Below are 11,893 nucleotides of genomic sequence, written 5' to 3'. Positions count from 1 at the left end.
TATAAGCAAGGTGAAAAGACAGCCTTCAGAATGGGAGAAAATAATAGCAAATGAAGCAACTGACAAACAACTAATCTCAAAAATATACAAGCAACTCCTACAGCTCAATTCCAGAAAAATAAATGACCCAATCAAAAAATGGGCCAAAGAACTAAATAGACATTTCTCCATAGAAGACATACAGGTGGCTAACAAACACATGAAAAGATGCTCAACATCACGCATTATCAGAGAAATGCAAATCAAAACCACTATGAGGTACCATTTCACGCCAGTCAGAATGGCTGCGATCCAAAAGTCTACAAGCAATAAATGCTGGAGAGGGTGTGGAGAAAAGGGAAGCCTCTTACACTATTGGTGGGAATGCAAACTAGTACAGCCACTATGGAGAACAGTGTGAAGATTCCTTAAAAAACTGGAAATAGAACTGCCTTATGATCCAGCAATCCCACTGCTGGGCATACACACTGAGGAAACCAGAAGGGAAAGAGACACGTGTACCCCAATGTTCATCGCAGCACTGTTTATAATAGCCAGGACATGGAAGCAACCTAGATGTCCATCAGCAGATGAATGGATAAGAAAGCTGTGGTACATATACACAATGGAGTATTACTCGGCCATTAAAAAGAATACATTTGAATCAGTTCTAATGAGGTGGATGAAACTGGAGCCTATTATACAGAGTGAAGTAAGCCAGAAAGAAAAACACCAATACAGTATACTAACGCATATATGTGGAATTTAGAAAGATGGTAACAATAACCCTGTGTACGAGACAGCAAAAGAGACACTGATGTATAGAACAGTCTTTTGGACTCTGTGGGAGAGGGAGAGGTGGGATGATATGGGAGAATGGCATTGAAATATGTATAATATCATATATGAAACGAGTCCCCAGTCCAGGTTCGATGCACAATACTGGATGCTTGGGGCTGGTGCACTGGGACGACCCAGAGGGATGGTATGGGGAGGGAGGAGGGAGGAGGGTTCAGGATGGGGAACACATGTATACCTGTGGCAGATTCATTTTGATATATGGCAAAACCAATACAATATTGTAAAGTTAAATAAAATAAAAAAATAAACACAATGAAGAAAATATATATATACGATAGAGGAAGTAAGTACTCACAAACTCATTAAGATTAAGTCATACAAACAGATGTTTATTATAGCACCAAAATTCATTTTCTCTCATTTGTATATCATATAATTTACAAAGAGTTTCATATTCATTGCCTGACCTAATGCCCATGACAACATTTTGAAATAGGTAGGACAGTTACTAGAAGCCACAATTTACAAATTGGGAAAACAAAAAATCCTGAAGCCTAAAAGAGTTAAAAATCTAGAGCATAGTTTAAGGGAAGAGGTTTGGAGTCATTTCCATGACTATAATATAGTAGAAATCTGAAATTTTACAGTATTACGAGTTACAAAGTAGTATATTAATAGCCAAATTTTTAAAGCCATCAGCATTATTACTTGCAATATTGATCTCTTAACTAAGAAAATCTTGCATAAAGGAAGGAGGAAAAAAAACCCTACTGAAACTCTTTGTGTAAAATATGCCTAGTAGTAGAAAATAAATTGTCAACTAATGACTGGTTGAAAATTAAAATTAAAGAAGCTGCATTCAAAACTTTGCCATATAGAATTTTACCTTTGAATTAGAACAAATACAAAATGATTACCAAAGTGGAAAAAGAGGGAACTTACAAATCATCACTACTAAATCTTGAATAATACACTAAGGTTTATGGTTATGGTCGTTATATCTTCCAGAGTCCCAGACAAGCCAATTCTATACCTCCTTTCCCCAAGTAGTTATTCATAGCCGCCCTTTCACTTTCAAGGGTGTCCTAGTTTGGGTGATAAATTATATCAGCCTGTTAAACATCACACTCTAGTCTCACACATCTTTAAGATCCTCATGTTCTAGGGTTGGGACTTCATCTCAAAACTAAGAAGTGCCCTCATTCATGCAAATCACGCTCAGATTTTAGTTGAATGTACCAAAGAATATTCAGACTACCGCACAATTGACTCATTTCATATACTAGCAAAGTGCTGCTCAAAATCATTCAAGCTAGGCTTCAACAGTGTATGAAGAGAGAACTTCCCATGTACAAGCTGGATTAAAAAAGCAGAGGAACCAGAGATCAAATTGCCAACAGCCGTTGGATCATAGAAAAAGCTAGGGAATTCCAGAAAAACATCTACTTCTGCTTCATTGACTACACTAAAGCCTTTGACTGTGTGGATCACAGCAAACTGTGGGAAATTCTTAAAGAGATGGGAATACCAGATCACTTTTCCTGCCTCCTGAGAAATCTGTATGCAGGTCAAGAAGCAACAGTTAGAACCAGACATGAAACAACAGACTGGTTCCAAATCAGGAAAGGAGTATGTAAAGGCTGTGTATTGTCACCCTGCTTATTTAACTTACATGCAGAGTACCTCATGCAAAAGGCCAGGCTAGATGAAGCACAAGTTGGAATCAAGATTGCTGCAAGAAATATCAGTAACCTCAGATATGCAGATGACACTACCCTTATGGCAGAAAGTGGGGAGGAGTTAAAGAGCCTTTTGTTGAAAGTGAATGAGGAAAGTGAAAAAGCTGGCTTAAAACTCAACATTCAAAAAACGAAGATCATAGCATCCGGTCCCATCACTTCATGGCAAATGGATGGGGAAACAATGGAAACAGTGACAGACTTTATTTTCTTGGGCTCCAAAAATTATTGCAGATGGTGGCTGCGGCAATGAAGTCAAAAGATGCTTGTTCCTTGGAAGAAAAGCAATGACAATCCTAGACAGCATATTAAAAAACAGAGACATTACTTTGCCTATAAAAGTCCATATAGTCAATTCTATGGTTTTTCCAGTAGTCACGTATGGATGTGAGAGCTGGACAATAAAAAAGGCTGAGCACTGAAGAATTGATGCCTTCGAACTGTGGTGCTGGAGAAGACTCTTGAGAGTCCCTTGGATAGCTAGGAGATCTAACCAGTCAATCCTAAAGGAAATCAATCCTTAATATTCCATTGGAAGGATGGATGCTGAAGCTGAAACTCCAATACTTTGGCCACACATACAAAGAACTGACTCATTGGAAAAGACCCTGATGCTGGGAGATATTAAAGTCAGGAGGAGAAGGGGACGGCAGAGGATGAGATGGTTGGGTGGCATCACCCACTCAATGGACATGAGTTTGAGTGAACTCTGGGAGATGGTGAAGGGCAGGGAAGCCTGGTGAGCTGCAGTCCATGGGGTTGCAAAGAGTTGGACATGACTGAGCAGCTGAACAACAACAAATGAGTCTCAGATTTTAACAAAGTGAGCAGTTTCCAGACCAACTGTTGGCTTTATTAAAGAGATTAATAGGGAGTCTTCAGGGTCTGATTTGGGATTTTTCATCTACGGGGATTTAAAAGCAAATATGAAGCAGGTTTGACTTGGTGAGATGGAGGAAAGTAAAAGTGAAAGTTGCTCAATCTTGTCCGACTCTTTGCGACCCCAGGTACTGTAACAGTCCATGGAATTCTCCAGGCCAGATTACTGGAGTGGGTAGCCATTCCCTTCTCCAGTGGATCTTCCCAACCCAGGGATCAAATCCCAGATCTCCTGCATTGCAGGCGGATTCTTTACCAGCTGATCCACTAGGCAAGCCCGAGATTGAGGAAGACAACTAAATCCTCTTAGCAGAGTTCTGAACAGAGTTCAAAAAGTGCACACCCTCCAAGAGCCCTTCATTCATGAATTCGTTTATTTATTAATAGTTGGAGAGTGGCAACTTGAGGCAAGGCATGTTCTAAGTACTGCCTCAGTTTCATCAATAATTTTACGAACTTTATGCTACATTTCCAGCAGTGCTTTGCAGGAATGTGATCTTATATGTAAGATTTTGCTGTTTAAACGAGCCTCTAAATTCTTTTCTCTCTAGAACTCTTCAGAATTTCCATAATTTGTAGTTACTCTACTCACTAATTACAAAGATTATTCCCATGGTTTGGGTAAATTAAATGGTTGCTGTGATTTTTTTTTATGTTGCAATATATTTCTTCCTTAGAACAAGCAAATGAATCGTAGCCAAGCTGGAGATCATGATGAGAGCATCTTTTACTCAGCAGCAAGCAGACCATCTACGTAGAATATAGATATAATTACTGCAAGATTAGGCTAATGCCACTGGTTATTTATAAGATGTGTTTGCGTGCTAATACATTTTCTAAAGCACTTGGCATTTAAATTGAAGTTATTAGTATGTGATTACTTGAGGTTTCTGTGTAAAGAACATTTTAATTATTCTTCTATCCTTGCATTTACAGTTTTAACAAAATCTTTTCAAAATATATTTAACATGCATGTACACAGATTCTCTCTCTGAGGGTGTTGGGACCCGGTCCTGAATCCGACAACTTGACTCTTTCCTTGTGTCTGTAGATGTATGGATCTTTACATAGGTCTTCTCTTTATTCCTCCCCCTTCTTTACTTTCCTGGAAATCTGTATTTCCTATCAATTACTCACCACACTTTTCACAAAAGGCATCTTGTGGGGTTTTCTTTAGTTCTAATCATCACTTGTTGAGTGATTACTGTCACTGCCTTCACTGTCACTGTCACTGTCGCTGCTACCTCCATTGTGGTTGCCATTACCAGACTTGCTCTTGCTGTCACTGCTGTCGCTGCTGTCACTGCTGTCACTGTCGGATTTAGTGTTGCTATCATTGCTGTCACTGCTGTCACTGCTGTCACTGTCACTGCTGTCACTGCTGTCACTATCGCTGCTGTCACTACTGTCACTGTCGCTGCTGTCGCTGCTGTCACTGTCTGACTTACTGTCACTATCACTGCTATTGCTGCTGTCACTATCGCTGCTGTCACTGCTGTCACTGCTGTCACTACTGTCACTGCTGTCACTACTGTCACTGTCACTGTCACTGCTGTCGCTGCTGTCACTGTCAGATTTAGTGTCACTATCACTGCTGTCACTGCTATCACTGCTGTCGCTGCTGTCGCTGCTGTCACTGTCTGACTTACTGTCACTATCACTGCTATCGCTGCTGTCACTATCACTGCTGTCACTGCTGTCACTACTGTCACTGTCACTGCTGTCACTGCTGTCGCTGCTGTCACTGTCTGATTTACTGTCACTATCACTGCTGTCACTACTGTCTGATTTGCTATCACTGCTGTCACTGCTGTCACTGCTGTCACTACTGTCGCTACTATCACTGCTGTCACTGCTGTCACTGTCTGATTTACTGTCACTGTCGCTGCTATTGCTGCTGTCACTGCTGTCACTACTATCACTGCTGTCACTGCTGTCACTGTCTGATTTACTGTCACTGTCGCTGCTATTGCTGCTGTCACTGCTGTCACTACTATCACTGCTGTCACTGCTGTCACTGCTGTCACTATCACTGCTGTCACTACTGTCTGACTTGCTGTCACTGCTGTCACTACTATCGCTGCTGTCACTGCTGTCACTACTGTCACTGTCTGATTTACTGTCACTGTCGCTGCTATTGCTACTGTCACTGCTGTCACTACTGTCACTACTGTCTGATTTGCTGTCACTGCTATCACTGCTGTCACTGCTGTCGCTACTGTCACTGCTGTCACTACTATCACTGCTGTTACTACTGTCACTGCTGTCACTGCTGTCTGATTTGCTATCACTACTGTCGCTGCTGTCACTGTCTGATTTACTGTCACTGTCACTGCTGTCACTACTATCACTGCTGTCACTATCACTGCTGTCACTATCACTGCTGTCACTACTGTCACTACTGTCTGATTTGCTGTCACTGCTGTCACTACTATCACTGCTGTCACTGCTGTCACTATCACTGCTGTCACTGCTGTCACTACTGTCTGATTTGCTATCACTGCTGTCACTGCTGTCACTGTCTGATTTACTATCACTGTCACTGCTATCACTACTGTCTGATTTGCTATCACTGCTGTCACTGCTGTCACTGTCACTGCTGTCACTGTCACTGCTGTCACTACTGTCTGATTTGCTATCACTGCTGTCACTGCTGTCACTATCTGATTTACTGTCACTGTCACTGCTGTCACTGCTGTCACTGTCACTACTATCACTGCTGTCACTATCGCTGCTGTCACTGCTGTCACTACTGTCTGATTTGCTATCACTGCTGTCACTGCTGTCACTGTCACTGCTGTCACTACTGTCTGATTTGCTATCACTGCTATCACTACTGTCACTATCTGATTTACTGTCACTGTCACTGCTGTCACTGCTGTCACTACTATCACTGCTGTCACTGCTGTCACTATCGCTGCTGTCACTGCTGTCACTACTGTCTGATTTGCTGTCACTGCTGTCACTGCTGTCACTGTCACTGCTGTCACTACTGTCTGATTTGCTGTCACTGCTATCACTACTGTCACTATCTGATTTACTGTCACTGTCACTGCTGTCACTACTGTCGTTGTCTGATTTACTGTCACTGTCACTGCTGTCACTACTGTCACTGTCTGATTTACTGTCACTTTCACTGCTGTCACTGCTGTCACTGTCACTACTGTCACTGCTGTCACTGCTGTCTGATTTATCTTTGCTGTTGCCTGATTTGCCACTGTCATCACCTCCATTGTCATCATTGCCATCACTACCATTATCATTAGCATCTGATGTGTTATCACTACCATCATCATCTCCTTTTGAGCCACTGTCATTGCCATTGTCATTTGATTCATCAGAGTTATAAGAAGCATCTCCTGGGCTACTGTGATTATTATCACCTTCAGAATTGGCATCATCACTGCCATTAGACTCATCACTGCTGTTGGGATCATCTCCTTGCATGGATTCATCGTCAAACTCATAGCTGTCATGCCCATCACTGTTACTGTCACTATGTACTTGGCTGGGTCCAAGCTTGTTTCCAGACTCCAGTTTCTGGCCAGCTCCTTGTATAATGTCAATCTCTCCTTGCGTCTTGACATTTCCTTTGCCCACAATCATTCCATGTTGGCCTTTACTCTCTTTATCTTCATTCACTTTCCCAGCTTCTTTGGTAACATTGTTTCTGTGGCCACTGCTGGGACTTTCCATTTCCATTCCCTATGGAAAGATGGAGAAAAGAATGATTAATTAGTGAATGTTATGCTGCAAAGTTGCATTGGTCTGAGGAAGACTGGGGAAATTGGCCAGAGAACAGGAGTTTGGATTCCAGTACCTCAGAAACACCTGTCTGTGAAAATGTGCTTTATTGTACTTGAAAGTACTCTAGTGTTTAGATTATAGACCATCCCATTCATGTTTTTATCCAGTAGGAACTTTTGTAAACAGTTACATGATGCATTAATTATTTAGCATAAGGTTTTTGAAGAACTGTAACCAAATCTTCAGAAATTTCAACTTTTTAAAATTGTTCCATAGCAATGTCTAGTAAGGACTCTAGCTTCCCCCATTAAATAGTCCAGTCCTAAATCAAGGTGCAAAAATACATGACTGTTCATCATGATTTATTTTTGTGCTACCATCACGAGCAGAGCAGTCTGACAGGCTACAGTCTATGGGGTTGCAAAGAGTTGAACACGACTGAGTGACTGAGCATGCACACACACCATCATGAAAGGAAGTGGGGGAGTTAAACTGCCATTGAAAGAAATCAGCTTCACAAGCTAACCTTATCTTGGTTCTTCCCAATAGCAGTTGGCTGTGACTTTTCAGTGAGTCTATTTTCCACAGCTTTGTTCTCTCTGTGACTGGGTTTTTGAGTGTCCTCTGTTTTCTGGCTACCATTGTCTTCTGGAATACCTGCAGAATCTTCCTCACTCTTGGAAATGTTGTCTCCATCAATGACATGGGAGTCTTCTTTGTCCCCTGGGCCATCATCTTCACTACTAACTGAATTTTGACCTAAGCTATTGTCCTCATCATCCTCTTCTCCGTGAGATTGACCCTCCTGGCCCTTGCTGGTATCACTACCCTTTTCTCCATTCCCTATTTCTTCACCTTCACCATCACCAGAGCCCTTGTCTTCATCTTCATCTGCTCCATTCCCACTAGGACTTCCTTCAAAATTATCCAAACCAACATCTTCTCCATTTCCAGCTCCACTCCCCACTGGCAATACCCCTACCTCCTCATTCCCATTTCTCTCGTCTTCTCTCTGAGGTGTTGTTTCACTTGTGTCAGCCCCATTTCTACAGGAATCCCCATTGATTTCAGCCTCCTGACCTGTACTGTTACTGCTTCCAGCTACTTGATGTCCATCTTCTTGGACAACAGTGGCGTCCTCACTTTGACTTGTATTTCCAACACCTGCGTTTTGGGAATTGTTCTCAGCAATCCCATCAATATGGCTCCCATTTGCCACTCCAGCATCGTGGACGATGCTTACTTGTCCCCTGAGGCCATTTGCAGTGATGCTCTCTTCTTGTCCTTGCATCCCATCATGGTCATATGTTTCTGGTTTTCCTGTGCCCCCCTTTAGATCCTCTGTATTCCCCTTTTCGTTTGCTAACATGGAACCTGTAGAAGAACTTTTCCCTCCCAGCTCTGCCCACTCAGAACCATTTCTGTCTCCTTTGTAACCATCTTGGATATCCTGTTGCCTTCCTCGTTCATTTTCATGCATGAGGCCACCACTTTCTTTAGTGGTATTATTGTCATTTAATGCATCCTGAAAAAGAGAGACAATTCAAATTAAGTTGTGGATATCATCTTAAAGTAAAGCAAACTGAAAAGATGAGCATCGATTTTCTGGAAGTTAATGGGATCTAAAAGAGTTTAGAAATACATTTTACATCTTATACCTGTATTGGCACTTTTGATTTTGCTAGAAGATTTACGTTCACCGATTTGTCAACAGCATGTCTCTCCAACGGCTTGATTTGAGGAACCTACCAAAGTGAAAATACTGGAAATTGAAAATATTCTTATTTTGTGTACATGTGTGCACACATGCACTCACACACATGTGCACAGACACACTCACACACATATTATCACTAAATGAAGAAAAAAAGATATAACATAAAGGCCAAAGTATGATCTAATTGGGTAGAAAAGAAAAGTGACTTGTTACATGAATTCCATAGAATTTAAACTTGGCATATAGATATTTTTCATAATAATATTATCAAGTTTACCAAGGTTTTAACCAGATCACTTATATCAACACTAGAAAGTGAATAGTCTTTTATTAAAGATGAGGAGACAGCCTGTAAATATGTTCTCACACTTACATAATTTAAAAAATAAAAAAGAAAGAAGATTCCCTAAAAAAATAAATAAATAAACAAGCAACAAGAATATATTGTGTAGCACAGGGAACTACAGTCATTATCTTGTAATAACTTTTAATAAGGTATAATCTGTAAAAATACTGAATCACTATGCTGCATACCTGAAATGAATATAACACTGTAAATAAACAATACATAAATAAATTTAAATAAAAATGACATTGAAGAAAAAGTGAGGAGACAGACCTTTGGTGTTTCTGTATGACAAGTTTCTTGCAGCAGCACCAGATCCACCCTAAGAATAATCCTGGCCAAAACCCCTAAGAGAATAGTTGCTGCTGCTGCTAAGTCGCTTCATTTGTGTCCAACTCTGTGTGACTCCCTAGACGGCAGCCCACCAGGCTCCCCCGTCCCTGGAATTCTCCAGGCAAGAACACTGGAGTGGGTTGCCATTTCCTTCTCCAATGCATGAAAGTGAAAAGTGAAAGGAAGTCGCTCAGTCATGTCCGACACTTAGCGACCCCATGGATTGCAGCCTACCAGGCTCCTCCGGAATAGTAGGTCTGACCAAAACCAGGGCAGAAACAAAGGCAAGTCTATGCTACTTCTGTGCCCTCAGGAGCACAAGAGAAACAGTTAAGAAAATTCTCAACTACAGAAATACCATGAGGAAAGCATATCAAAATGGTAAGTGTAGCAGCTGGCTAATAAAATCACAAATGACTTAATTTCCCTAATTTATCTTTGCTGGTGTTTATCTTTCAAATTTAACTTTCTGAGTGAAACATTAGTTTTCCCTTTGCTGAAAAAAATATGATTTTTTTTCCTATTTTTCTTTCTTGAAACCTTTTTAAACAAGGCTTCATTGATAATTAGAATGAAATTCATAGATTATGAGCAAAGATGGACAGGCTCCACAACTTCTAAGCATTAAATGTAAATTAATCTGAATGAATTTTAAAAGTAACAATCCTTCCAACAAGACAGGAGTTTCAATTAGAAGACTGGGAGCATGAGTTGGAGTGCGTATTTAGTTTTGTTGAGACCCCAAACAGATCCTATGAAGTCTTTCATGCAAATCTAAAAGTTTAGGCTCTGCTGATCTGTAAGATCTCAAGAAAAAAATGCACACACATATATATGTGTGTGTGTGTGTGTGTGTGTATACACATATATGTGTGTGTGTTAAGAGAGATAGTAAAGTAAGAAGGTTTTTTTGAGGAAGGCATACTTACTGGAATGGCCCATGCTACTGCCCAAATGCAAAAATATACAATGATCTTCATTTTCTATAGGAATATTGATCAGTGGCTGTTATTGAAGAAAAAAGAACAGTGAAAAATTACTTATAAAGCAAAGATGATAACCATATACTGTTATTTTGGTCTCTAAGCGTGTGCCTCTTTCCTAGGTAAGGAGTATGAACACAACGTGAGAAGAAGCTGCCAAGACTCAGGGTTCCAGCACACATCTGAGTACATACAGTTGTCTGTGGTCAGTGCACGCCAGGAGTGGGGTCACAGACACGCGAGGGCACTATCCCGCTCAGCGCGATGACGCGCTGCCTAACCCCGTGCTTTTCCCGTGAAGGCGTACAGCCAGACAGTTACAAAAGCCGTAACTATAACTTTCTCCTGCTGCTGCTCCTGCTGGCAATAACATCTCTTCTGAATAGTTTTCATCAAAGATCAACTAATTCTGCTAAGAGTATGCTTAATAGATGAAGGATTTATGATTCCCACACCAAATCCACACGTGTCTGGGCTACGCTAGACTGCACAGAAAAGAAATTGCCAGCACGCAGACGAAAGGATATGGAGTTTGGATGCAGAGACCTAGGTTCCAATTCTATCTTTGTTACTTGATGTGCGAGCTTGAAGAATATAAGTAGGTTTCTTAAGCATTTGATTCCTTGGTCTAGGATAATAATAGCTGCACTGCAGGATTATCCCAGTTATCTTAGCAGAAGATTTGTCTCTGAGAAGCTTTCTCTGGCTCCATGTCAAAGCACATTTGGTGGGATTTCCCTGATGGTCCAGAGTTTAAGGCTCTCCCTTCCAATGAGGAGGCACAGGTTCGATACCTGATTGGGGAACTAGGGCCCTGAATGCCACTGGGTACAGCCAAATTTAAAAAAAAAAAAAAAAAAAAAGGTTATTTGGTGTCTCTCTCCTCCTCATACCTGGAAGAAGCTTTTAATACTGCACTGACGGCACTCCGCCGTTTTCACTGTTTTTTAAGTAGGCTGGCATCTACTTACATGCTCCTCTGCCCTGCTGAGAGCTCCTGAGGTCCAGGAGACTGTCTTGGTGATCACAATGTTGTAAAACATAGCATAGCAAAAGCCATTTTGTGAACACTGTGGATAAATAAACACTTACTACTGTAAGCAGTGTGTGGCATCGTTCCAGCTATTTAACCATTTCTTAATAAATGATAGCAATTATTATGTGGGACTTCTTTTTTTTTTAATTAATTTTATTTTATTTTTAAACTTTACATAATTGTATTAGTTTTGCCAAATATCAAAATGAATCCGCCACAGGTATACATGTGTTCCCCATCCTGAACCCTCCTCCCTCCTCCCTCCCCATACCAGCCCTCTGGGTCGTCCCAGTGCACCAGCCCCAAGCATCCAGTATCGTGCATCGAACCTGG

At 41.1% G+C, this 11,893-nt stretch overlaps 1 protein-coding gene across 1 annotated transcript; it reads right to left on the bottom strand.

Moving 5' to 3' along the window:
• Positions 1-4,577: 4,577 nt before the first annotated feature.
• On the bottom strand, positions 4,578-10,521 carry DSPP (dentin sialophosphoprotein). The gene is made up of 4 exons (XM_027545409.1): positions 10,471-10,521; positions 8,804-8,890; positions 7,672-8,670; positions 4,578-7,103 (listed from the first exon to the last, which is right to left on the bottom strand). Exons 1-4 carry the CDS (start codon positions 10,519-10,521, stop codon positions 4,578-4,580), a joined length of 3,663 nt encoding a protein of 1,220 aa, XP_027401210.1.
• Positions 10,522-11,893: the final 1,372 nt, after the last annotated feature.

The sequence above is a fragment of the Bos indicus x Bos taurus genome, chromosome 6 (genome assembly GCF_003369695.1).
Source record: "Bos indicus x Bos taurus breed Angus x Brahman F1 hybrid chromosome 6, Bos_hybrid_MaternalHap_v2.0, whole genome shotgun sequence".
NCBI lineage: Eukaryota > Metazoa > Chordata > Mammalia > Artiodactyla > Bovidae > Bos > Bos indicus x Bos taurus.
This window is presented reverse-complemented; position numbering and strand designations above follow the sequence as displayed.